The sequence below is a fragment of the Leptidea sinapis genome, chromosome 27 (assembly GCF_905404315.1).
Source record: "Leptidea sinapis chromosome 27, ilLepSina1.1, whole genome shotgun sequence".
Lineage (NCBI taxonomy): Eukaryota > Metazoa > Arthropoda > Insecta > Lepidoptera > Pieridae > Leptidea > Leptidea sinapis.
In genome coordinates, this window is record NC_066291.1 from 5,221,479 (window position 1) to 5,248,545 (window position 27,067).

Here is a 27,067-nt window from a genome sequence, read left to right on the forward strand (position 1 = left end):
GCCTCTATCTAGATGTATATAAAAAAAACTACTTTTAAAAAAGCCGACTTCAAAAACTGAAAAGTATTAAATAACTAAAAATTAAATTTAATATACCTTTACCTTTAATAGGGCTACCTATTGATACTTAGATTGAGGTACTAAGTACCTACTATTATTACATTTGGCTGGCGGGATAGCTCCTCCTCTTTTTTGAAGTCTGTTAGTAGTTATTTATGCGACTGTTGTGTAATAAGGGGTATTAAAACACGAATGTGATAATAGTATCACATGAGTGTTTTAATACCTAATTATCAACATTTGCATACAAGACTTTATCTACACCCAGAATATGAATCCTCTAAGAGATTCTGAAACAGTTAGCTTACTGCTAACATTAAAACAGCATGTCCTAGTAGTAACTTTATATCATCCATTACCCGATTATATACAAATAAACTAAGAATTAATGAAAGAATTATTTATTTTATTTGTTATTATCATTTTGTTTAGTGCAATAATTAAAATTCAGTTGAATATTATGTTCTTTTACAGCGTTTAAAATGAATCGCTCATTTTTTGTGAACAAAACAGTAAAAATATCAAAGAAAAATGGCGGGGATTCGAATAACCTACTTTTTTTTACGGCGCGCGACGCTCTGGTAAACGAAAATGTTCTTTTTTTTTAAATTCATACAGATACCACGCATCGAGCAATAAGAACGTGGCTGTCTGTTAAAACTCTTTGACCATAAAGGAATTGAAAAAAAAATTAGGAGTGTTGTTATGAAATTCAGTACAACATTACAACACTCGTTTGAATGATGTAATGGTTATTAGAACATTGGGTGTTTTAATGTTGGCAATAAGCTAACTGTTTCAGAATCTTTAATAGAGGATTTAAAGCATGGGTCTAGATAAAAATATCTAAAGGGTATTTGTTTGCGGCGCAGTGTGACCGGGTCGGAGCTGGTGGTGGAGGTGGAGACCGGAGCCACCACGCGCTGCACCCTGGGCGGCAAGGACCGCGCGCTGCAGCTGCCGGCCTCGTCGCCCGCGCGCTCCTCGCCCGCGCCCTTCACACACGCGCACAACGTGATCACCTTCCACCCGCAGGCCGCGCGGGCCTAGCACCTGACGATGTAAATACTACCTAGTAAGAGGCTGGACTGCCTACGTAAAAGTTGAAATTTAATTTACTATGAAACGTGCAGTCATTTGACATAAGTTTGAAATTGTATGGCGACGAAGACGTATGATACGGTTAAGTTTGAAAGCGAACAGTTCCTTAGAGCGTTGGGGATTTCGGCTATCTCGGTTTTTCACAAGATTAAAGACGTCATCCGTCAATCTATCAATGACTGCACGTTTCATGTAATCAATTTTTTCCTAAAGAGTTTCGCTAGGCTGAGAATGTTATTTATTAAAGTAATGTGTCAAAATTTTATATTTTGTCACAGTGTACGGCTGACATTTGAACCCAATATGACTGTTGTGTCCTTCCTTCTTAAGTGTTGCAAGAAATGACGTTCTATACCCATATAATGTCATATCATTGGCAGCCTGATAGGGGGACGGCAAAAGTGTGCTTAAATGCAATGTAAGCACACTTTTCTTTTTTAGTCGTGTGTCAACTGTCACTGTCTGAATCGGATTCTAAATTAAACATTAGTAACCTAAACTGAAACAAATGTTTTACATTGCTGCTTGTCAATACAAGAATATTTTATACAACTGGAGTAAATGCAGCAATGAATAGATATAGCTGTCGAAGCTTATTTTGGTGTAATTTAAGGCATGTTCCATATTTCTGATTTGTTTTTATACGAAGTGATTTGTCTACATGTATAGAATGTCATTGGTTGCAGGATATCGTTGTTATTGTTAGCCTAGAGAACAATGCGTGGTGTCAGTCGAAATCCTGACAATTGTTTGGCCATTATTTATTGAAGAACGATGGACTAGTCAATGTTTTCATCACAATATTTTATCTTGAGATTTATCAAAAATATTATGCTATTGTAGCATTGTATACAAAAATATGAAATAAGCATAATAATTATTAATAAAGATACCATCAAGCGATCATTCATTGAATTACTAATATTCGATAATCTTCAATTCATCTGAAAGGAAAAGATTTTTTTTGACTTTGACTAATTTTATGACACACAATCATCTTGGCCTCTCTGACAAAATCTACATAAATGTAGACCTTATTTTGGTTGTTGGACGATAAACTACTTTGTGATAATAAGAAAATAAAGTAAAATTTCAAATAGTCATTATTTAATTTACGTAATAATATGATGAATTCAGTAAAAATAAACAATGTGTTGTCAATTGCAAATATTTCGTTGAAATATGATTACACATACATAATGTATAATTTATCAATACCATCGTAGTTAGGACGGATGGACTATCTTTATTTATTAAATGGATTTCAGTTTTAGCACAAGTAAGTAAGTAGTAAATATTAGCGCTGTGTTATAGTATATTTTTTAGAAAACAGTCTGCATATAGCGCTAATACCGAGGCAGGCCTTGTATTAAAAAAAGTTCTCTCCAAATTTTTACGTTTTCATTGAAAAACAATTGTATGAAGTCTGCAATATTGTATGGTGAGCCAATGTATGACTGGTGAGACACTACCGATATTTAGGGGAGAGTACTCAGTAATTATATGTAATAAAATCGTGTAGTTAATTAATTAAACAAATTTCCGTATAGGTTAATTATGATATGAAGATACATTTCGAGTCATGAAGACTTTTTTCATTTGTTTTGTCGCGAGTTTTACCCTTGGAACTGGCCGGCTGGAAGGCCACGGATGCGCTCTGAGCCGAGCGGGTGTTCTACAAGGGTGGTATATGTCTAGTTTCGCGAAAAGAAGCGAGCGCGAAAGTACACAAACGGAGCCGTTGGGCTGCGCGAGCGCCGACGATTACTTCATCAGAGGCAGTAGGTCCACTCCTCTTATTATTTCACACTAAGCCGAAAGAAGTGACATGTAAAAATATACCTTCTTACAATGATTCAAAACTCTGTTTTAAATGTGTTAAAAATATCTCTCCTCTCAGAGCCGGTTTGTGGGAACGGACACTTAACGTCGACTGGTTCGTGTGTCCACTTTCGCGCTTTCCAGTTCCGCGCCCCGCGGTTACCATGTTTTGCGTACTCAATTACTTAACTTCAGTTAGGTTTACACAATAGTCCATAAATATTCTTAATAATCTTATGATCGCATACTATCACGTCCTCCTGTTTCGTCAGTGTCTTACTAGACGTCCTTATTGATGTTTAATGAAGTTGATGTTATTGTAAAGAAAAGTTTAGTTAATATTAAATAACACAATAATCTATATTGTACCAAACTTATGTCTAACTTTTAATCTTGGTTGTATTAATTAATTAATTAATTCTACATAAAAACACGTAAACGGTGATAATATATTTAATTATACTCTGTGTTAAATATTGCCGAAAATCGTCCACTTGCGGCCTTTTATAAAACTATATCTAGTTAATTTATTTTAGAAATATATAATAGTGCCTGGAAATGAAATTATTTTGTTAATATTTCGTTGTAACGTTATTTGTATAATTAACGATTTCTAAACAACGATGAGTTTTCATTATTTTTGTAATTAATTGTTTTTTTATTATTTCGTTATTATAATGGTAATGTTAATGTAATAAACGTACAAATTGACATTAGACTTAATTATGTGTCGAACCTTTGGATAATATACGCTAGATATACATGTTCATAAATTATTCCAACTAACAAGTCGATTCCGAAAACAACATGGACAATATAATATGCTTATATTAGAAATGGAGATAGTGTAAATGTACCTTTATATTGTTTGTTAATTTTTAAGCGATTTATTAACGGGGTTGTTAGCGATTTCAGTATTATTTGTAAATATTCAAAGGTTTTACGAGCCTGTCTGTGGTATCCATAAATTACGTGGGACAAATTTAGCGATATTGCAATCCTCTCTCATCTCCTCTCGGTGTGATGTCGTGAGATTTTCTTCGAACCACTTCCCCAACAAATCTCATGTGGAATTTTTTAAATGCATACAATTTCTTTATGTAAATTACATTATCTGTGCTTGATCGAATTTTGTGTAAATATGTTTATTTAAGACATCCTGTTTACTTAACCCAGTTTTCTCAAAATTTTCCACTCCACGTAATTTATGGTCCCTCTAGCGGGCACGTGCGCGTGTCTTATGTAATGTGATAATTGCTGTGCCTTAAGTGGTGCCATCTGGTTGTAATATAAACTTTTAATTTTATCTATTGTCTTTTATTTCTGTTACTCCAATTCAGAGCAAGGCTGGTGCGTAAGACAGGTCTATGCTACGAAGAATCTTTTGAATCCTCGTACTGGCTGCAATGCCGATTATAACAACGTAAAAAACAATACTTGGAGAGATTCTAGTCGTATCTTTTCCCTCAGTCTACCATTTGTTTTCAAATGCCTGGTAGTTATTAAATTGACCTGATTACTGCCGCCGAATTCCACATTCGCACGACACGCTACAATAAAGGATATCATCCCCACCATCTAGATGTGTGACGGTTCTTCACAGTGCGGTTTTTTAAGAAAGTTTCTAGCACGTGCGACCAAGCTTCGGAATGAGGAGAGCATCCTTGTGTGGTGTTTCCAGGACGATACCACATGGGCACCTTCAAAAAAAGCGCGTACACTTTTTCAAAGGGCTGGCAACGCTCTTATGGTTCCGTGATTCTCCTGCAATACCAATTGCAGAATGTGTGCGGCGGTGATCACTTATCAGTTGACCCGCACGCTCGTTTCTCCAATACATCTTGGATGGTATTTTCGGAAGCCGAATAAGTATTTCTGCACCGATAAAGCATTATCACTTGGAGCTTGTATTGTAGAGTTCAGGTTGACATTTTAAATGTCAAGTTACCGACGTAGTGTGATATGATCGAGGTCGATTACATCAGGTGTTGCCGCTTCACACCAGGTTTTCGTCACAAAAGAAAATGATGGTGATCAAAAAAGCACATAACAGAAGCGAAAACATCCTCAAAGTGAGGATAATAATACGAAATATAACAATTTTGTTTTATATTAATAAAGTGATACCATTTACAATATTATGACGTATTATTTGTAAATTTGGCTATAAAATACTCTGGTAATTTTTACCCGAACGCTACATAGCCGAGCGTGATAGCTCAGTGTAAGCCAATATTCGAAAAATACGTGAGAAGTTTTTAATTTAAAAAGTAAAATATCACTTCATTTTACTTTACGTCAATATACGCAAGACACGTACATGAATTCACATCAATACCCGAACGTTCGTAGCAAACGGTTCGAAATGTTCTTTGCGGTGAGTGGTAACAACCAAATCGAGAAAATGAAACTAATGGACTGGAAATTTATATAAAATCTAGTCGTCCGGTAACCGTATAAATTATAACATTTGTCTGAGGTTGGCGCAGGTATGCATTTTTCGTTGATCGGTGACACCAAGGAAAAACACAATCCTCTTCTTTTATTCTGTGACAAACATCTTTTGTGACAAAAAGACCTAGCCGTCCCCGTAGTATTCGTATTAAAAGGGCGACGAACGAAGTGAAGAAAAAAAAACGTTTTTTTTAATGAGTCGAGACGAGCAGGACGTTCAGCTGATGGTAATTAATACGCCCTACTCATTACAATGCAGCGCTGCTCAAGATTATTGAAAAACCCAAAAATTCAGAGCCACACTACAACTGCGCTCGTCACCTTGAGACATCAGATATCAAGTCTCATTTGCCCAGTAATTTCACTAGCTACGGCGCCTTTCAGACTGAAACACAGTAATACTTACACATTACTGCTTCACGGCAGAAATAGGCGCCGTTGTGGTACCCATAATCTAGCCGCCATCCGGTGCAATTATTATTATTATTATTTGAAGAGGGTGGCTATTTCCTAGTCCTAGAGATTCCTAGTAACACCGCGTCCAAAATCGAACTATTGTGTTCGCCACTCATACTAAAGCTCGTCGTCAAGCCCTGCTGCCTTTACGAACCGCAGTAGATCCTTGACGCGAGTGTTGCAAACACTATCTGGTGGCACGAAGTAGTCGCCAAAGTTTGTGTTACGCTTATGCATTCGTGGGCCGCAGTCGCAGAGTACATGAATAGGCGTTTCATCATCCTCAAAGCAGAACCTGCAAGTTTTGTCGCTTTTGATGCCGACCACACTGAGGTGCTTGTTTAGGCTACAGTGCCCGGTTAGCATCCTAGTGAGTATGCATAGATTTTTCCTGTTCAAAGATAGGGCTTCATTCGCATAGCTACTGTTGAATGCCCTTATCAGTGCTTTAGAGTGGTTTAAACCTGAAGAGTTGTTCCAGCGTTTAAGTGCTTCTTGTTTACATTGGTTACTCAGGGTGTGTCGGATGGCGCTCTTAGGCAGTCCACAAATGGGTTCCGGACCATATTGGACTGCTTTAGCCCCAGCTCTTGCGAGCTCATCGGCCATTTCATTGCCTATGATTCCGGCATGCCATGGGACCCATCCGAGTATCACTCTGTTTTTCATGCCTAATGAATTCAGGCATTCAACGCAATTATTGACTAACTTAGACGTCGTCAAGTCAGCGTCTAAAGCCAACAATGCTGCCTGACTATCAGAGTGAATGTGTATGTTATGATTGAAGTAGCCTTTTTGGATATTGGTTTCCGCGCATTCCAAGATGGCGTACACCTCTGCTTGAAATATGGAGGTAAAGGTCCCCAGGTTTGTGCTGGATTTAAACCTGGGGCGTTCTCCATAGACCCCACAGCCAACTTCAGCTTCCATTTTGGACTCATCGGTGAACCACATGAGGCTCCCGTCCTTCCACGTGACTTTGTTGTTCATCCAGTCGTCCCTGGAAGGTAGTTCCACGATATAGTGTTTAACAGAGATTAATTGTGGAATCATCTGATCAGGTTACATGTCTAATATGTGGTCTCGCAGAACTGAGTCTTCTAAAGTCCTAAGCGTTTGCGACATCCAGTTACATGAACCCACCTGGGCGATTGGCCTCAGCATGCTTGCCTTCGCCTCTTGCTGTATGAACAGTGGAAGAGGCGGTAGGTTTAGCATTGCTTCAATGGCCGCACCAGGAGTAGACGTCATGGCCCCGGTTAACAATATACAGGCAAGTCTCTGCAGGCTATTTAGTCTGTCTGCAGTTGTTTTCTGGCTGGCTTTGTTCCACCACACAATGGAGGCGTATGTGATTGTTGGTCTCACAATTGCTGTGAATAGCCATAGGAGGATCTTTGGGCGCATGCCCCAATGTCTCCCTACCAGACGTCGACATACACCCAAGGTTGTTTTGGCCTTTTTCACGGCTTTGTCTATGTGAGAATTCCATGTGAGTTTCTGGTCGAATGTGACTCCCAGATACTTAACCTCAGCTGAGAATTCTTCTTAAGACTTCAGTTTGTTAAGTGTCCGTTTCCTCTCGAATGGCACAATAACAGTCTTTCCTGCGTTGACTGACAGTTTGTTGGCTGTACACCACTGTGAGATGGTGTTTAGTGCCTTTTGCAATATAGAGCTTAATAGGCTTTGGCAGAAACCTCTGACGATAATAACTAGGTCGTCTGCGTACCCTAGTGCATCAATCCTGAGTTCTGCCAGCTTACTAAGTAGTTCGTCTACTGCTAGTGTCCATAGAAGTGGCGAAAGAACGCCACCTTGTGGGCAACCTCGAGTAGTGTATAGCTCCAGTGATGTCCCAGGGAGGGAGATTAGAGCTTTGCGATTTGAGAGCATTGACCTTACCCATTTGACAGTGGTGGAGTCTACATTTTTGTTAATTAGTCCCTTTACTAGCGTGTCTATCGGGGTATTGTCAAAGGCGCCCTCAATGTCTAGAAACGCACAGAGTGCAATCTGTTTGTATTGTAACGCCTTCTCGACTCTATCCACAAGTTGTAGAAGGGCCGTTTCTGTAGACCTGCCTCTACAGTAGGCATGTTGAGAACTATGAATGGGCTTTAGGCTTAGAACATCCTCTCTTATGTGTCTGTCCAAAACTTTCTCAATAACCTTCAGGAGAAAGGAGGTAAGGCTTATGGGTCTGAAGGAGCTTGGCAGGGAGTAGTCCTTTCTGCCCACCTTAGGTATAAAATAGTACTTTAGCCATTGTTCTGGAAGATTAAAAGCTTACCCGGTATATCTTGACTAGTAGCGGTACTAGGATATCCAAGCCTTTTTGAAGAAGCGCTGGAAAAATGTTGTCTAGACCGCTTGACTTGTAGGGTTTCAGAGTTTGGTGGCGCACCTTATATCCCGGAATCTGATTATCTTTGCCGCTCTACGCCAGTCCTCGTCAAGAGGCCGTTGTGTAGGCGTTGTTACAGATGGTTGATAGGTAGCCCCCGGAAAGTGGTGGGCCATCAGTACTCTTACGTTTTCTACCTCGTCGGCTGTAAAAGATCCATCTGGTCTCTTAAGCAGGCCGATTTGGCCAGGTTTGTCCTTGGCGAGCAGTTTGTATACTCGGGCTCCTTGGGGAGTTTTAGATAAATCCTCGCAGAACCTCTTCCAAGATGCTCAGTTGGCCTTCCTAACTTCTCTGTTGTATTCTGTCAGGGCTTCTTTGTAGGGTTCCCATTCGTGGGTCTTTTTAGCTCTGTTAAATAGCCTTCTGGATTTCTTCCTTAGTTTGTTCAAGTTTGAATTCCTCCAAGGCACTTTCCTGTTTGAGTGTTGTAAGGAGAGAGGGCAGCTAGCCTCGTAGGCGTCAGTGATGCCATCCGTGATTACTTTCACTGCCAACTCTAGCTCGTCCAGGGTTTTGATGCGGTTAGGTATGTCCTCCAAATTACTCCTGAGTTTCTCTTTGTAGACAGTCCAGTTTGTTTTCTTTGGATCCCTAAACGTATATGTTTGTTTTTCGAGGCAAGCCAAGATGTCAAATGCTATGTGTCGGTTATCCGATAGCGAAATTTCATCACTGACTCGCCAGTTTGATATTCGCCTGGCAATGTTGTCGGTAGCGAAAGAAATATCTAGAACTTCCTGCCTATTCGATGTAACGAAGGTTGGCTTATTACCGCTGTTTAGTACCTGTAGGCCGTTAGTGTCTAAGAAATTAAGAAGTTGCTCACCTCTATGGTTGACGTCGCTGCTTCCCCAAGTTGTGTGGTGCGCATTGACGTCGGCCCTGACAATCAGTTCGGCGTTGTTGCGTCGTGCATACTCGACCACTCTCGCCAATTCTGTTGTCGGGTCTCTTTCTTCATATGGAAGGTACGCCGAGCAAATGATCACCTTGGTACCTTCCCAACCTTTGAAATAGATGTACGCCGCAACAAGGTCGTCGGTGCAGACCTCTGTAACAGGTAAGAAATTAGTGTTCTTGTTGAAGACTATGCAAGGTTTTGATCCGCTGGTATTGTAGATTAACTTACCAGCGGTGTTCAGTCCCAGTATTTTGCCGGTGTTAACCCACGGCTCTTGTAGTAGGGCAAAGAGGATCTCTCTACTCGCGAGGCATTTCTCCATTACTGAAGTAGCAGCTTTGGCGTGGTGGAGGTTTGCCTGAAGTATCCTCGCCCTATTACTGCGGTGCGTCATTGGATCCCACCGGAGGTGGAAGGCTTACGTCGGTTTATCTTCTGTTATGGGTGTTTCCGCCCGCGGCCAGAATTAGCCCGACTCTGATCCTTCCCTCCCCTGAGGAGACCTGAGACGTTCCTCGACATCGGCCCTTTGCCCCGGGTTGTAGTTATGGGGCAACCGGCCGTTGCGGGGTCCTTGAGATCCCGGATGTTGCCGGTCGCACAGGCCCGCTGGTCTGGGTGGGTTGCTGTCCACTCGCTGCTGCGGAACCCTCAGAGACGCCCTTGATCTTAAAATTAATCTTTCTAAAACCAAGGGCAGCTCTGCACTCGGACTCTTTCAGAGTCTCCGTGGAGGGATCGTCCAAGGAAAAAGTGACCACTTGGCCTCGCTTGTCCTCCCTCGCGTGGAGCACCTTCCAGTGTTCGGTGTTCAGTCCCGCATTTTGCGCTCGGATCAGCTTCAGTGCCTCTTCAACTGTGTCGACCTCAGTGTTCGGCAGAAAAGTCGTGGCTATGGAGGGTTTGGGCAGTTGTTCCTCCGACATGCATGAGAGCTCTGCCTCCGGCCACGGCTTCAGATCCTTGACTTTGTCCACAAGCCACTCTCGGCTAAAATCATTTTCACAAGTCACTAATATCAAGCCAGGCTTGTGGGCAAAGCCCAAAAATGTCGGCCCGGTACCTTGTTCAGCCCCGGTGATCAAAGCAAGAAGTGCGCGGCGAACTTTCCGCATTTCGTCCTCGCTCATAGTATGGGTATGTCGAATGCCCACACGTGAGGTCCCGGTTATCTCCTTGAAGCTAGGTCTCCCCGAGGTTGACTGAGTGTCATCTAGCCTGGGGACTAGGGTAGTAGGGATCAAAAAAGGTCTGTGCGTTGGATACCCACATTTATAATTTTGCATGAGAAAAAAGATGATTTAGGCACCTACTTCTAACAATTTTTATTTTTTATAGACATGATATGTAATGCTTACGAAGGTACAATTGCAATAAATGCTTACCTTTTTGCATTGTTTTTGTATATATAATCTCAAAGCCTTCAGAACAATTCATTTATAATAATAATAATATTGACACTTACACAAACTGTCCTGCCCAAACTAGACAAAGCCTGTGCTATGGGTTGCAAGAAAACGATTATTTAAAAAGACTTACTTGTTTAAAGCATATCGTATTCAACAACGTTTGTACATAAACACAAAAAGGCCTCGACTCTGACTCGGAAAGAAACTCGGATTCGAACCCGGAACCTCTAGCTTAGTAGGCAGGGCTTTAATATATCCATTTCCTATTCAATGAGACAAATCTGGAGAAATAGCCTTTAAAATATAAATAATAACTTTCCAAGTTGGTTTATAAGAGAGTTTCGCTTATAACCGACGAAAAAAACATTTGAAAATTGGGAACCTCTTTCATTTCAGATGTCGGTTGAAAACCCAATATAGAACTTGAAGTGGTCTTCACTTAGACAGATGGTTGAAAATACGGAAAGTACCTACTTACTTAGATGCATAAGTTTATCAGAGACATATATAAAATATAAATACTAACTTTCTACTAAGAGTTATAAAAAAATGTATATCTTTAAATAAAACAACATTTAAACAGCAGTATTATTTTATCGATGTGTTTTCTGAGTAAACAAGGAAATAATTGAAATGAATACATATCCATTTTGGTTACGTAGGTATACCGTAGCTTAATTAACAATAAATTTACAGCTGAGAAATCAATTAAGGAAACAAACGCGAAACTAATTATTTCTGGAAACTGACTTTGATTAAAGGTATTTTGTGTGTTAATTACATACTCTATTGGAACAACTTACTACGGTTAAAAATCTTGGTTATAACTGTAATGAGCTAATTAGGTAATATTATATTAAATATAATACATATTCAAATTCAAATTCAAAAACACTTTATTCATGTAGGTCACAAAAATGACACTTATGAATGTCAAAAAAATATATAAATATTGTTTCTTATTGAATTTACCGCTACTTCGTAAAGGGTTGAGCTAATGAGAAGAAGTAGCAATAAACTCATTGCCACTCTTTTAAGTCAAGATTTACAGTTTAGTTGTTTTACAAATCATTTCAATTACAATAAATGCAAAGTGACGCAACAAAAATACTCAAAAGTCAAAAACTGAAAGGCTTGCATGAGTAAGTCAAAAAAAGAAAAAAAAGTAAATTAATACTTATAAACACAAGAGTTATTGAGTATAGTAGATGCATCAATCCACACATACCGTAAATAAATAGAGGCATTATGTGAGCATTTCATAAAATATATAATAACTTTAACTTTAAAGGAAATAATAATAATAAAAGAACACATCAAGCAGACCTCCCGGTAACAAGATCATCCAGCCCCCCTACTATGGCCCCCAGCCATAGTTAGTTACTGATACTTGTTGCAAAGTCCAATGGGACTGAATAAAATTGGTATTACTTAGTTCTGCAAATAACAGGTACCTCTACCTAGTAAAAATATTGTCTGTAAATGTCTGTTATTCCTTCTGACAAGACACTTTTTGCTACATTTTGATTTCATTAAATATAGATCGCCAAGATTAACAATAACAAGAGACAGGGCCGTACCATCCTTTTCTCAAAGCATTGAAAGCCATTTTCGATCCCCTATAGCTTCGTTGTAATAAAACTACAAGCCTGAATTTTGAGTAACTGAACAGGCATTGTATAAACACGGTATATCTTATTTCATTCAATTTGAACGAGTAGTATAAGAATTATAACTAGTCAAAGTTACTTAATTTTCTCACTCACTCACTAACTGACTGACCGATCAATACTCTAATGCAGTTCTAGCAGACATAGAAGCTTCAAATTAGGAATATAATTGTTTAGTGTTTTTTGTATAAATTAAGGAAAAACTGAAATATAATGCTAATTCTAAGAAGCATCAACCGTCCAGTTTTGTCAAATTATGTAACACCAAAGCCTCCGAGAAAAACTCTACCTACTGTATTATTAATAAACTTTTTGTCTTTATCTTACCTTTGTCACTACAGCATAATCTAGCAGGGAGAAGTAATTTTAAACTTGGAGTAACTTTGCATCCCGTTAACTTAATAAGACAGATAGAGATAGGGAGTGTGCTTTGAGAAAATCTGTAGTTGATGCTCAAGAAGTAGTACCTACCGGAGAACAAAGATTAGAAGACTACCTACAACAATAAGCAAAAGCTCATAAGGCTGTAAGAAAATTATTTGTTGGTTTGTAATAAGTAGAAGGTATCGGAAAGGAAAATATTGGGTCTATCAACAACAAGAAATGAGATGACATCAAGACATAACAATTAAAAAATTGTGAGGTCCATGTAATACCGAGTTGGTCAATTTATTCAATCTCTACTAGAGACCCTTGCGTCTTTCTGTATTATAGTGACGACATCAACATTAAAATTACTTTATATTTAAATAAATAGATTGACTTGATATTGTTAGTCTTCCACTTCTGTGTGTTTAAAATATATCACTAATTAAACATGAACTTGAAGCGAATTGAAAAGCAAAAAGTTACTCCCAAAGCTCCCGCCCGCCCACATCTCTAGTATAAAATCTCCCTGTTGCGGGGGTTTGTATCAGTCAGCAGGTTTCCTGGCTTCTGGCTGTTAGGATTACGGACAGGTAAGGGTGTAATGATTAATATATATTTATGATCACAGTAATTCCTGGTATTTTAATATTAGCTAACTCAAATCCCAACTGTTTATATTCGTAGTGGGATTTTTAATTGACTCATCCAAAGTCAGAATCAACCAAATCATTCTTATATTTAAAAATAAATAAACCGGAAAGAAACGGGTCCAAGAAACTCAAATAAAACTCATATATTTTTAAAAGAATTCTGTACCGATTCTTTTAAACTCCACCTTCTCATTTCCTATAGAGATTAGATTAATATTTGAATTTTAAAAGCTGTCAATTGTTTATTTGTCCTTGTTGCAAATAAATTCAGATTATTTAATTGTGCCATTATGTAATCGCAATCTATTCTCGTTAGAAGATCAACGATGAACAAAGACTCGTGAAGGTATTTCATGTTGTTAACACTTAAAGTTATCTTGTAGATTTTTTTGTACTTTATTATTGTTACTGTACCTAATACTCACATTATGTATTTATTTATTTGCAACTCAAGATTTTACTAATAAGTATTGACTTATCTATTTATATTACATTATTTGTTAACTTACTCGTGTGTACCATCCGTCCGGATTAATGGCGACATGTCCAGACTTGTATACTCTAGTCCGGATTTAATCTTAAATAGAATATTGTAGTAAAACTACATATTAACTGATATCAAATAAGTTTTTAATCTTTACGAGAAACGAAATTTAAACGTGATCAACTTAAATGTCCGGACTTTTATTGAAATTGCAGGCTTTTTGTCAGGTCTTTTCAAATTACTAAATGGTAGCCCTACTCGTGTGAATTATGTCTGAGTATTGTCGTTGCATCACATTACTTACATAGATTGTAATTAAAATAGGCGTTAGTAACCTAACTTGTAAAGCGGCGATGCTGTAACTGTTGTATTAAAAGAGTGGCAATGGGTCTCTTTCCACTTGCTAGATGTATATCTTTTTACATTAATTATAAAGGTATTTGACATTTATTTGAATATAATTTGCTAAAATATAATTATTACTAGGAAAGGTTCAAACAAAACGTTCAGCCGTTCTGAAACGCTGTTTGTGTGAACTTTAACCTGTGACCTATATAGACGTAGGATTTTTTCATGACATATTTATTTCATCTGTAAACATAATAATGTATTTAAACATAGTTTAACAAAACCAGACCTTTTTTGTCAGAAGATTACCTATTCTGCATTTTATAAAACATTAGTGAAATTGCACAATGACCTCCAGGTACAAGCTTGAAAAATTAATTATAATTTTTATACATTGCGAATAATCGCAAGAGAATATTCTATTATAAAGAACCTAACGAGATAACACTGTCTCAAATAAGTATAAGCACTTATCTTACCTTACCTTTTGTTAAATTAAATGTTTTTTCTGTACTAGAAGTTGAGAAAATTCTGGATAAATTCGGAGACCTGACACTACTTGGTCGGATGATAATATGAGGGGCGCATATATCCGTATAGCTATTCTGCTCTACTCTGCTGTTATACTTGGGATCACTCGAGTTGTCCAGGTAGGTGCGCACCAAATAATAAGGTGAGAACTTTAGATTCAGCCAGATTCTATTTCCGATCTGTCTTTTCAGGTGCATAGTGCAGGAGCCCCGAAGAATGTCTTTTTGAACCTTGAAAGAAGAAATAGACTTCCTATGTTTAATCTCGTACAGTTACTGAAGCATGAAGACACTATAAATGAAAACAGGTAGGTATCTAAACAACACGTCAAAATTCCACGTATTGGTAGTAAATATTTCATTATCATTCAAATTTTTGTTAAACATCAACAAGAACCAGGACAAAGCTATGTCTGAAATCGAGACTGTGGTATGGTAATTCTTAGATTGGTGCCATTCCTTAGAAAATTCAGGTTTGTGCGTTTTATCGTAGATATGTCAAAATGCGTAATTTCACCCGCATCGGTTTGATGTTTGGCATTTCACATCTTTTAGTAAAAAGGTTAAGTTGGACTGCAAAATTAATTAAAATTACTTTATGCCCTTGGGCGTCACGGGCTATCCTGCCTAAAATCGGCAGGCCATATCAGTCGTCACGCCAGCATTAATGAAGTCATCCGCAGGGCATTTGCCGCTCTTACATTCCACCTGCCGCGATGGCAAGCGTCCTGATGGAATGAGCCGAATGACCCTGGTGGCTTGGGCACGGGGAAGGGCGCTGGTGTGGGATGTGACTTGCGTCGATACTCTGGCTCCTTCTCATGTCCAAGTTCCGTCAGTTGGTGCTAGGGCTGCTGCTTCGACTGCCGAAGACAGCATGCGGCGCAAATATGTCGGTCGCAGTGAGTCTTACATCTTTGTGCCATTTGGTGGCGAGACACTTGGCCCGTGGAGCCCCGTGACGCGGAGAATGGACAAAGTACTATCTACGCGCCTCAATAGGGCTACTGGCAACCAAAGCGCTGGCATCTATTTCGGTAAACGGATCAGCCCGTAATGATAGTTTTATTTTAATGTCATCATAGTATTGTAAATATAGTTATAAGGTTTGTTTTGTTTAAATAAATAAATATATGTACAATTTTATGAAAAACTTTATTTCAATTGCTCGTTTTACTTAGCTGGTTTTACTTAACTAACCATGAGTTAGTATGAAAAATATCAAGGTGATTGTGATCATTCGCTTTATCGTGGAAAGTATTACTTGTTCACCATAGATATAAATTCTGTCTATATTAAGGTATATGCTTTGTTTACTGTAACTTTTTCAGCATGGGAAAACCTTGGGAAGAAGTGAGGTATTTACCGCGCAAAGAATTCAAACCTAAGACGTTAAACATTAAAAGACGGACAAATAGTACAGGAACAGTTAAGCTGACTGGCCCTGCCGCTCCTTACCGTCGCTTTCCAGTGCTTTGCTTCTTCAAGCTATGCTCCTCCAGGAGTTTAAACCTGTTCGTCAATTGATTCCTCAACTCGCAGCATGTTTGACTTTTGTTTTTGTTGAATTTTGTTGTATTAACTGAATTTTTTAAGACGTTTGTCGTACTTACATGGATCTCTCTATTTTCAAGCTAACAAAGAAAATACTTTGTAACCTCGATCAGTTTGTAATAAAGGCTTCTTTGAGTCTAACATATTGTGTATTTATTTATTAATACGGCTTAACTCACGTTTTATCGGTGTGGGTACCGACTAGTTTCGGACCATTCAGAGGTCCTTCATCAGGGTGAGTGTAGTGGGGTATGGTATGGTATAGGGGCTCCTGTTTCCGCAATGACATCACTAGTATGGGTCCATTTTGCGTGCAGTATTGGCCAGGTACTGCAACCAGCCCAGCTCCTTCCAGAAGTTCAGAACATTCCAGGGGTGTTCGCATACTTTCTGGAGCGACCTCGTATTGGTTAAGATTTTTCCCGTTGGTTTGCCAGCCCCGCACATTCTAGGAGTGTAGTGGGTTTGCGATAACGTTTTGTCTCTTACTGCGACTTGGGCTCGTAGTGCGCGGCTGGACAGGGCGGGGGGGCACGGTGTGCGCCTTTGGTGATGACGAGCACGGTATCACTGCCTCTATGTCACACTGGTGTCCGCGGGTGCACAAAATGTACTCACTTATTTATTGCGAGCCAATGCTTTCACCCTATCGAACCTAATATAATGTGACGTGTCAGAGCTTAGGGCATGCTCTGCCACTGCTGAAGTGTGGTTGTCTAATTTTCGTACACTGCGGATGTGCTCGATGAGTCTGGTTTTTAAGTTGCGTCCCGTTTCACCAATGTAGCTTTTACCGCACTCGCATGGACTTTCGTAGACGCCAGGGCTCTCCAGGGGGGTGCCGATCCTTAGGAGATCATAGAAGACTCCCAATCTGTGTCAGGGGGCGGAAAATTATCCTAATTCTATATTTACGGCGTAACAGGTGTGCAATTTGATCCGTTACCTCTCATGTATGGTAGATTTGCTAAAGTTGTTTTTATGGAGGGTAGAGGCAAGGAGAATCATCTCTTAAGGGAGAAAAGTTGAAAAAGTGTCCAGCTTATGCTGTATATAACAGTTCAAAAAACTTCCACAATGGTGCTGGTGTAGGCACAGGGTACGGTATGAAGTATGGTGAATTTAGCAATTGTAATCGAATTGAAGTATGCCTAATTAAAAAAAATAATATTATTGTCGACTAAAGTAGTTAATTATTGAAAATTTCAACAACTTACGTTGTGCAAAATAATGAAATAAATATAACCTTAAGAATTATTATAGGGAAGCGTGCATCTAGAGTGATTAGTGTTATTTTATATTTGGCGCTTCTTTTAAGATTTACCCTGACGCTACTGTAGCGCCACCCTAATTTAATGCATTTTGAAGGACAAACAGTAGGTACCTACAGGTACTTGTTCATATACACAGATAATTCTCCTTACCTCCATAGTTGTTTGCTAGTTACTTCAAATTTTTTAAATATTAAGCATTCAATAATTAAAAGGTGCAATAGCTTCAGCATGTAAATAATTTAGATAAGTTCGAATCCGAAGATACCCGCATACACCTAGCAATCAATTAACCTAGAAAATATTCAATAGAGAAATATTACATTGATCACTGAATGAAACGAGAGAACACAGAGCCAGATATTGTTGCTAAATACCTTTAAAATGTCAGACGACATAATTTAATTTGAATCGGCTGTAATATACTTACTCTTTGTTTAGTGGTGACCTCTTTACAACCACAACTGTTGTTGTTTGAACATACTGCGTGCTGATACATTGGCGACCTTAAATGAAAACACTCTTCTTCGACGTCTGCCCTCCCTGAATCCAATTATTTGGGGTCGGGTCTCCTCATTTTCCTACGGAAAATTGAACGATCTTCGGTAGTTGGTTTTGCAAAAATGGGCTTTCTTGAGGTCTCATTTTATTTTAGACCACCAGCACAAGTAGGCACGAAGTATGAGTCAGTGTCTACGTCAGCGCGCGGATAATAGATTACTTACAGAATGAATTTACATATTATATTTAAGAAAAAGTAAGTAAGGACTTCTTTGTAAGTCATCCTTTGATGATGTTTTGATCACATCTACTGACAGAACAGACCGCGCTCGCCTTTTGGCTGTGACACAAAATGAGTCGGAGTTTTTTAACCGACTTCAAGAAGAAGGAGGTTATCAATTCGATCGGTATTTTTTTTATGTATGTACACCGAATACTCTGAGATTTATAATCCGCTTTACGTAATTTTTCTTTAGTTCGATGCAGAATAGATGTCATTTGGTCCCATAAAAATTTTACATAGTTTGGCCCAGTAGTTTTCAATTTGAGAACATTTTTAATGAAAATTTTTGTTTACCTCGATGATATAATTGTTTTTTGTGTACGGCTAGGAGTTTTCATTCACTAAAAAGTAAAAAATAAAAAAAAACACGTTTAAAAACCGGAAAGTATCAAATAATTTAAAATTTTATTTAATACACCTTTACCTTTAATATTAATAAAATACTATTATTTGTATGTGCTACATATTGATAGCTACATTTAATACATATAGATAGATAAGTCGGTGCCAAGCCAAATGTAATAGTAAGGGATAGCTTCGTCTAGAACAAAATAATCCAAGCGGATAGACATGCCAGACAACCTTAAGAATTACAGTAAGTAAGCTGTTTATAATATTAAGTTTTATTTTGTTTAGGGCTTGGCACCGACTTAAAACCTATAAATAGGTAGCGCATATACATAATAGTATTTTATTAATATTAAAGGCAAAAAGGGTGTATTCAATATTTTTTTTTTCGTTATTTGGTAGTTTTCAGTTTTTGAAGTCGGTGTTTTTAAACGTAGTTTTTGTTTGGTTACAAGCATTGCTTTCTGCGCTGATTGGAAAGCTAATTGACAATATGACATTGTCAATAAGAGTATCACTCTGGCTAGGTATAAAACTGAATGAACCACATCAATGTAGATGTGGCGTTCATGTAGATGTCCTTGGGCATCACGGGCTATCCTGCCTAAAATCGGCAGGCCGTATCAGTCGTCACGCCAGCATTAATAAAGTCATCCGCAGGGCATTTGGCGTTCTTAATATACCAGCTGACAGCCAAATGGTAATCGCCTCGATGGCAAGCGTCCCGATTGATTGACCCTGCGGCTTAGACACGGGGAAGGGCGCTAGTGTCGTCGTTTGGTGTCAAGACACTTGACCCGTGGAGCCCAGAGGCGCGGAAAGAGTACAAAATAATAACTTCGCGCCTCAATAGGGCTACACGAAACCAAAGCGCTGGCAGCTATTTCGGTGAACGGATCAGCCTAGCCATCCAACGCGGAAATACTGCTAGTATTCTTGGTACGCTTCCCCGTAATGATATTTTTATTTATTGTAATCATAGTATTGTAAATATATTAATAAGATTTGTTTTGTTTGAATAAATATTATAACATTTAAATCACTCTTTCTTGGTCGCACAAGTACGCACGAAGCAGCTATCAGTGCCTACGCTAGCGCGTGGCTATTAGATTACTTACAGATCGTTCCGAATGATATTTTCAAAAATTGATGTATTTAGGTGAATTATGTATTTATTATTTTATTACAGGTTTTTTTTGTATGATTACGTTTAAGTAGTTATACGTGTATTCATTTAATGACGCCATTTTAGTGGCACGCTGTGTATTGTAATACCTACATATTAAAATACGTTTAAATTATCACAGAGTAGCGATTCATACTTACCTACGTATTATTATGATTCTGATATTGTTACTTATTGATATACTGCTCCAAATTAAGTAGTAGATAGGCTACTTAGAAGATCTGCCAGCAATCTTGACATTTAAAACATCTTTAAAATTATCTATGAAACAACCGTATTAGTACCTACTTAAAAATATCTAAGTAGCTTCACAGTCACTTTGATGAAAGGCCTCCGAATGGTTAGAAACCAGTCGCTATCTACATCGATTATTAGGCAGTCCTAATGTCTCACTAAAGTTTGATTAATTAAAAGACATCATTACTATTCGCCATTTCGAAATAACCCTACCTACTGAGGTCACGGGTTCGAATCCCGGTAGGTGCATACATTTATATGATGAATATGATAATATAATTTGTACCTACATTAATGTAGTTATATTTTTAGAACCTGACGGTATCTATTTGTATAAAAAGCATTTTTAAATCAAGCTCATAAATAACTCTACATTTGCGTGTAGAGGTCGCCCTGCTCGCCTAAAGTTGTATCCGCAACAAGTAATCAAAATTTATTATTGCTTCCTCAAAACCTGTTCAATTAACTTATATTATGTTAAATAGGATATTGTTATATAGGGGAGCGGAGGGCACGTTGTTACAATTTTTAGATAGTTGTTTATATGACAAAAGCTATCAAATAAATTATACATTTGATTACTTGTAATGTTAGTATGTCTATTTAGCTATTAAAATATGACTGAAGAATTATTAAAATTTATGTAATTTTTTCACAATGGAGAATTTAACTAAACAAGTAGATTGTAACATCTTACCCCGGAATTGGGGCTAGTTGTTCCATCAGCGGGGCACGATGTTACGGTTGATAAATAAAGAAAATCATCAGTGATTCATATTTTAAAACGATTAGTATTTCAAAACGATATAAACAATAGAGATCACTTTATACAGTCTTCTAACATTTATGAGTAATTATAATATCTATTATGATAATTATTTAAGTTTTTTTTGTAGAAAATCACTTTGGCAGGAATATTTTTAAATCTTATATAAAAATTCTACTCCTGTCATCCATCCCGAAGAATTGCCCGCTCCAATCGCATCTATTGGTCCAGTACGAAGAAAAAGTATGTGTAGTAAGTGTATCTCATTCTGGGAAACACGAACATCGGCGGAACTGAATTCCCAGCAGCATTTATGGCACATGCAAGAGTAATAAGTGTCCTTCTTTCGGCAGATGTGATTGCACCGACCTATTTTTGACCCCGGGCAGCAACTATTTTTTTAGGCTTCTGTACCGTCGTGACACCTGTTTCGTCAACGTTCCATATTCTTGAAGCAGTGAATTCATATTTTTGGAACAAGCCTTTCAGTTTATCAAAAAAAAACTTTAACGTTGGTTTTGTTGAACGATGTTGCTCTACTCAAAGATGTAGCTTCTTGTGCTCGTAGAGATAGTTGAGCATTTCTATCCATGAAACTTTTAAACCAGTCCGGCCCAGCCGTATTATTTTTATGACAGCTGGGGGGAATATTTTTAAAGTCGAGTTTTAGAGCACATTGATAAGCTAGTTTGCGTACTTCTGTTGATAGTAAACCAAAATATATTCTGAACTTTTGAGTAGATAAGAAGCTAATTTATGTTCTGTTTCTTCTGAGAATACCAATCTAGGTTTAACGTAACCCAATGAACAACTTTCGTTGTTTTTGGTTTTTCTGACATACCTGGATAAGGACATCGGACACAAATTAAAGATCTCGCTTGCTTTACGAATGCTCGTTTTAGTCTGCAGTACTTCTGCTGCAGTAGATTCATAAACTCCTTTACTAGTTGTACCTCTTTCTGTTTTTCTTTTAGTTTCTCATTCTGGAAAAAACAAAGAATATATAGAATTTTTAAAATAAGAAAACCAACGGTACAATACCAGATATGGTAATATTTTTGTTACATGTAACAACTTACCCCAAACAATTGTAACTACTTGCCCCATGGCAAGTTTTTTAATATAAATTGAAGTCATTATTAAGATATATCGATAGTAGAATAAAACAATACTGTAAATTAAAGGCAGATATATTATGAACGATCAAGGTTAAAAAGTTTGACAAAATAAAAAATATAGTGATGACTATATTCCTGATGAGGAATCAAAAATTTCGTTAAGGATTTTATTACTTACTTGGTTGAAATCACATCAAATCAAATCTTGGTTGGACACACGCACATAACCTACTGTCACTGATTGTTTTTATCTAACGCACGATGTTATAAGAAAACGAATGAGTCCAATAATGTCCATAAAAGAGTTTAAAATCCCGGTTAAAAACGCGTGTAACTTCTTACCCCTGTAACAACGTGCCCCCCGCTCCCCTGGTATTAAAAATGATTTATTAAATAATTTGCGAATTTTCCCACAGATTAGTTATTCGTGACAAACCAGTCTGTTAACAAGCTCCAAGTCAATGCTACTAAAATAAAATTTAACAAAAAAAACAACCGACTTCAAAAACATTATTCCAAAACAATAGATATAATAAAATAATTGCGTAATTTTTATACAACCTAATTAATTAATCTAATTCTAGTTACGATTATTGTTATTTTTGGAATCGATGTCCTTCCGCCGCGACCCGTTCTCGCCTCTCGCCTCCTCACGACTCAAGCACATCTCACCTATAACTATGTATGTAGTTACAAAACTATCTTGATGACACCGACTCGGAACAGGAACAATCGAGAAAATAAATAGTAAATTTATAACTTTAAATATTTATAAGTGTTATTTTTGACTTAACTGAATAAATATGATTTAATTTTAACGATGCATATCTAAAATTATTGACAAATTAATTACATGTAGTTAAAATTAAAATATTATAATGTTATATATGATTTAATTAATATTTATGTATGCACTCGACTGGTAACAAACAGGTTCATAATATGATATCTTTGGTATAACGTTACGAAGGTCACGTTGAAGGAATTTTCTTACGGTGTCACACTAAGGCGATAACTTATTGTTTCCAAACAACATGTTTACCTACTTCTTTTGTTTATTGTTTATACAACAACACTGTACAACATCATTGGGGCATTAACCTATCGAACGATTTATGGAACGAGTGGGTAATTTTTTTTTTATTATTTTATTTGTCTGACGCTGAGACGAGACGAGCAGGACGTTCAGCTGATGGTAATTGATACGCCATGCCCATTACAATTCAGTGCCGCTCAGGATTCTCAAAAAACCCAAAAATTCTGAGCGGCACTACAATTGCGCTCGTCACCGTGAGACATAAGATGATAAGCCTCATTTGCCCAGTAATTTCACTAGCTACGGCGCCCTTCAGACCGAAACACAGTAATGCTTACACATTACTGCTTCACAGCAGAAATAGGCGCCGTTGTGGTACCCATAATCTAGCCGGCTTCCTGTGCAAAGGAGCCTCCCACTGCCTAGCGGATTGTGGCGAAAAGATTGTTATATTGTGTCAGGACTACATGTTTCGGAAAACATCAGTATAATACCGCAAATAATTTATTTCACTTCGCAGCAGTCAATGATATATTTCTTACAATGTAACAGACCACCAATAACACTTTATCGCTTATTGGTGTCGCCGAGACTGTTCACTTTGCGCGGCCCAGGCCCTTGCTATCCGGTAAGGATTACTGTATGGTTTGCGTGCGAGTTGAATGCAGTCGGACCTGAGGTAAGGAGCGGAAGCATCTCCCCCCGCTGTCCGCACGCTACTCCTGGCGCGCCTACAGTGTAGTGCTGCGCCGTAAGCGCTGCTCAACCTAGTGTAAAATGGTAAACTTAAAGCATTGTTTAAAATGGTAATTTAATTTAATAATGTATGTAAAGTTATGCACCAAAGATACTCAAAAGTTTTGACTAAATTGTGTTACTGTCAAAAATGTAACGTCAAATGCAGTAGATGTATCAATTTGCATTCACTGTAAATAGTTAAAATACTATATTTTTGGGATGGAACCCGCCCCACGACGCCGTCATGAGCTATGCTATTAAAGTAACCATGACAAGTAACATGAATAATCTTCCCCGGGAACTCTACTAAAAAGACTTCGAAAACCTCGATCTCACTATGCGAGATAGAAAAAAAAACAAATAATAAAGTAGACTATTAAAAAAACTTTAATAAAGTTTCCATTTTTGTTTTCAAATTTACGAGTGTTCCGGAAGTACTCTATATCTTTGGCACAAATTACATATAGGCTCTATGCGATGACAGAAATCTGCAAAATATAGATAAATTAAAAATACTTTGATCAGCACTTAGTGATATATTATTGTGTACTTAAGAAATAATTACTTTAGGTATTTAGCTAATTGTTTAATTTGATACAGCTAGAAGTTGAATAACGAAAAAATGAATCAATTACTTAGTAGTGGCTAATAATTATTCAAGGTTACAACCATTACTATGCTGTTAGGAGTAGGGTGTTTTAGATTTTTATTCATTGTTAACAATAGCACGAACTATTGACAATGTGCGCGCAAACATTTACAAATGTTTATTTAATATTTTGTGTAATGATAATGGTTATGATTAGAAATAGTAACGGTGTTCATTATCCAAGAGGAAATTATACCCAAATGTCTATGGAAATGGGCTATGAGCTAGTGGAGTACGATGTAACAACAGAAGATGGATATATCCTGAAGCTCTTTTATCATAAAGGAAGAGACAAAGAAAAGGGGGATATCCTGTTGATGCATGGTCTTTTAGATTCTGCCGATGGATTTCTTCTTCGAGGGAATACATCTCACGTGGGCCTCCTATTAGCAGCAGGCTACAGTGTCTGGTCTGGTAACGTAAGGGGTTGTCGTTATGGAAGAAGACACGTTATATTAAATCCGGACTCAGATAAGAAGTTCTGGGACTATTCATTCCATGAAATGGGCTACTACGATTTACCAGCTTTGATTGATTTTATTTTAAGTAAAACTGGACAGCAAAGGATCAAAGCTATTGCTCATTCGCAAGGTACTGAAATCTTCTTTGTATTAGGATCGACGAGACCTGAGTACAACGCCAAGATTTCTGTTCTGGCAGCACTGGCTCCTATAGCATTCGTTGGTCATGTGAAACCTCCGGTAAATTACATCGCTACATTCGTACCGATATTATCTGAAATATTTCAGGCTGCTGGCAATGAAGAACTTTTTGGAGATCAAAATATTATAACATTACTTTTCCAAACGGCATGTGCAAGCAATAGAAGTTACGATCTATGCGCGCATGGTTTAATATTTTCAATCTTTGGTTCCGACCCTGACGAGTTCGAGTTTGATTTCTACCTCACAGTGATTGCACATAATCCTACGGGCACGTCAAGGAAGAATTTCGTGCACTATTATCAAAATTTTATATCGAAAAGCTTTTCACAATTTGATTATGGTCCAAATAATGTTGATATATATAGATCTGTTTTGCCTCCTAAATATGATCTAAGGAAGGTGGAAATGAGAGTAGTTCTGTTTGCAGGAAATAATGATGTACTCTCTACGATTCCCGACGTGAAATTATTATACAAATGTTTGCCAAATGCTGAGTATTTCCCTGTTTCGTATAAAAGACTTACCCACATTGATGTGATATGGGGCAGGAATATGTATAGGTATTTATTTCCAAATATTTTACATGTACTTGAAAATAATCTATAAAGTTAATAAATGCATATATTTAAGTAATATGTGTTAATTTATTACGTTATAATTTTTATAGATACATAGATTTAGCCCTGTCGTAATGATTATTAATATATTTATTAAGTACAGAGAAACGTTACAGTAACATAGGTAATTTTTGTAGTATTTATCCAAAAAATTTCAAATTATTTGCACCGTTCCGTAAACCGTGTTATTAGGTTTGCGAACTTTTATTAGTAGAAATAGAGTGTATCTGATTTCAAAAGAGATGAGATTGTATAAAAATACGCAAATATTTTTATACTATTAAGTGCATATTATATCTATTGTTTTGGAATAGTGTTTTTGAAGTCGATTGTTTTTTGTTAAAATTTTTATATCAATGGTTTGGCAATCGACTATTCGATGGAAAATTAAGATTAGGTATATTAATAATATTAATTTTATTCAAAAAAATTAACCACTAAAGAATGGCTAGTACTTAGTACCTACTTATACTTCTTATCACAATTATACTTCTTTCTTTACTTGAAATTTTGAAATGGCTACCCTTATGTATGGCAAATAAATGATAAGAAAACTAAAAATAATGATTGTAAGTTGTTATACATTTTAAAACTATAATCAGGTTAAAGATTTGGGAATCACGATGAAAGTTTGAAGGTTGTTTGTAATTTATTAAAAAAAAATCGTTTACATGGAAGTTAAGAAAAACTCAACGAAACGGAACGGTATAAACCACAGTAACTAAACGTAAATAATATTATGTAAATATACACACATAATGATTACAAAAAACGATTAATTACTTATGTCATTAAAGTATTTAGATTAACTATTAAGTTCTCTTGATTTCCGTTAATAACACCAAAAAAAATATACCAACTGAATTGAGAACCTCCTCCTTTTTGAAGTCAGTTAAAAATGGATAGACAAAAAGGAATAAAACACTTTTAAAGGATTGAAACGCGTGTAATTGTAACTGCGGTTTTGTAGTAGATTTCTGCGTAAAACTTACATTTTTATTTTTAGTTAACCCGACGTTTCAAGACCATTCCAGATCTCAGATACAGATGAAAATTCTCACCTGCAGTCGCCCTCAAAACGAGATCTGGAGAGGTCTTGAAACGTCGGATTAACAAAAATAAAATATGTAACTTTTTCACAAAATCTAATGTAAAAACACAGTTACAATTACATGTTTTATTTAGATGAGTAACACTCGCGCGCCGCGTTAATCAAAGAAAATATTATAAACATATAGAACATAAAATATTATAACTTCTTTATAAAATGTTATTTATTACTTTCCGAATGAATTATTTTTAATATATTTTAAATCTATTGTTAACTGTTTAATAAATAAACTTATTTAATATGGATCAAAAATTCCGCATACTTCAACATTATATTATGTACCTTGGAGTTTTCACGGTGATCAAAATTATTAAGTTATTGATA

The 27,067-nt window shown here is 37.1% G+C and overlaps 1 protein-coding gene and 1 long non-coding RNA gene across 2 annotated transcripts; both read left to right on the forward strand.

Moving 5' to 3' along the window:
• The first annotated feature begins 14,648 nt into the window (after positions 1–14,648).
• LOC126972903 (uncharacterized) lies at positions 14,649–16,315 on the forward strand. The gene is made up of 3 exons (XR_007731214.1): positions 14,649–14,783; positions 14,856–14,971; positions 15,995–16,315. It is a non-coding gene; the product is annotated as an uncharacterized LOC126972903 (long non-coding RNA).
• Positions 16,316–24,441: 8,126 nt separating this feature from the next.
• On the forward strand, positions 24,442–25,621 carry LOC126972911 (lipase 3-like). The gene has a single exon (XM_050820014.1). The coding sequence runs from the start codon at positions 24,443–24,445 to the stop codon at positions 25,619–25,621; it is 1,179 nt and encodes a 392-aa protein (XP_050675971.1). The 5' UTR covers position 24,442.
• Positions 25,622–27,067: the final 1,446 nt, after the last annotated feature.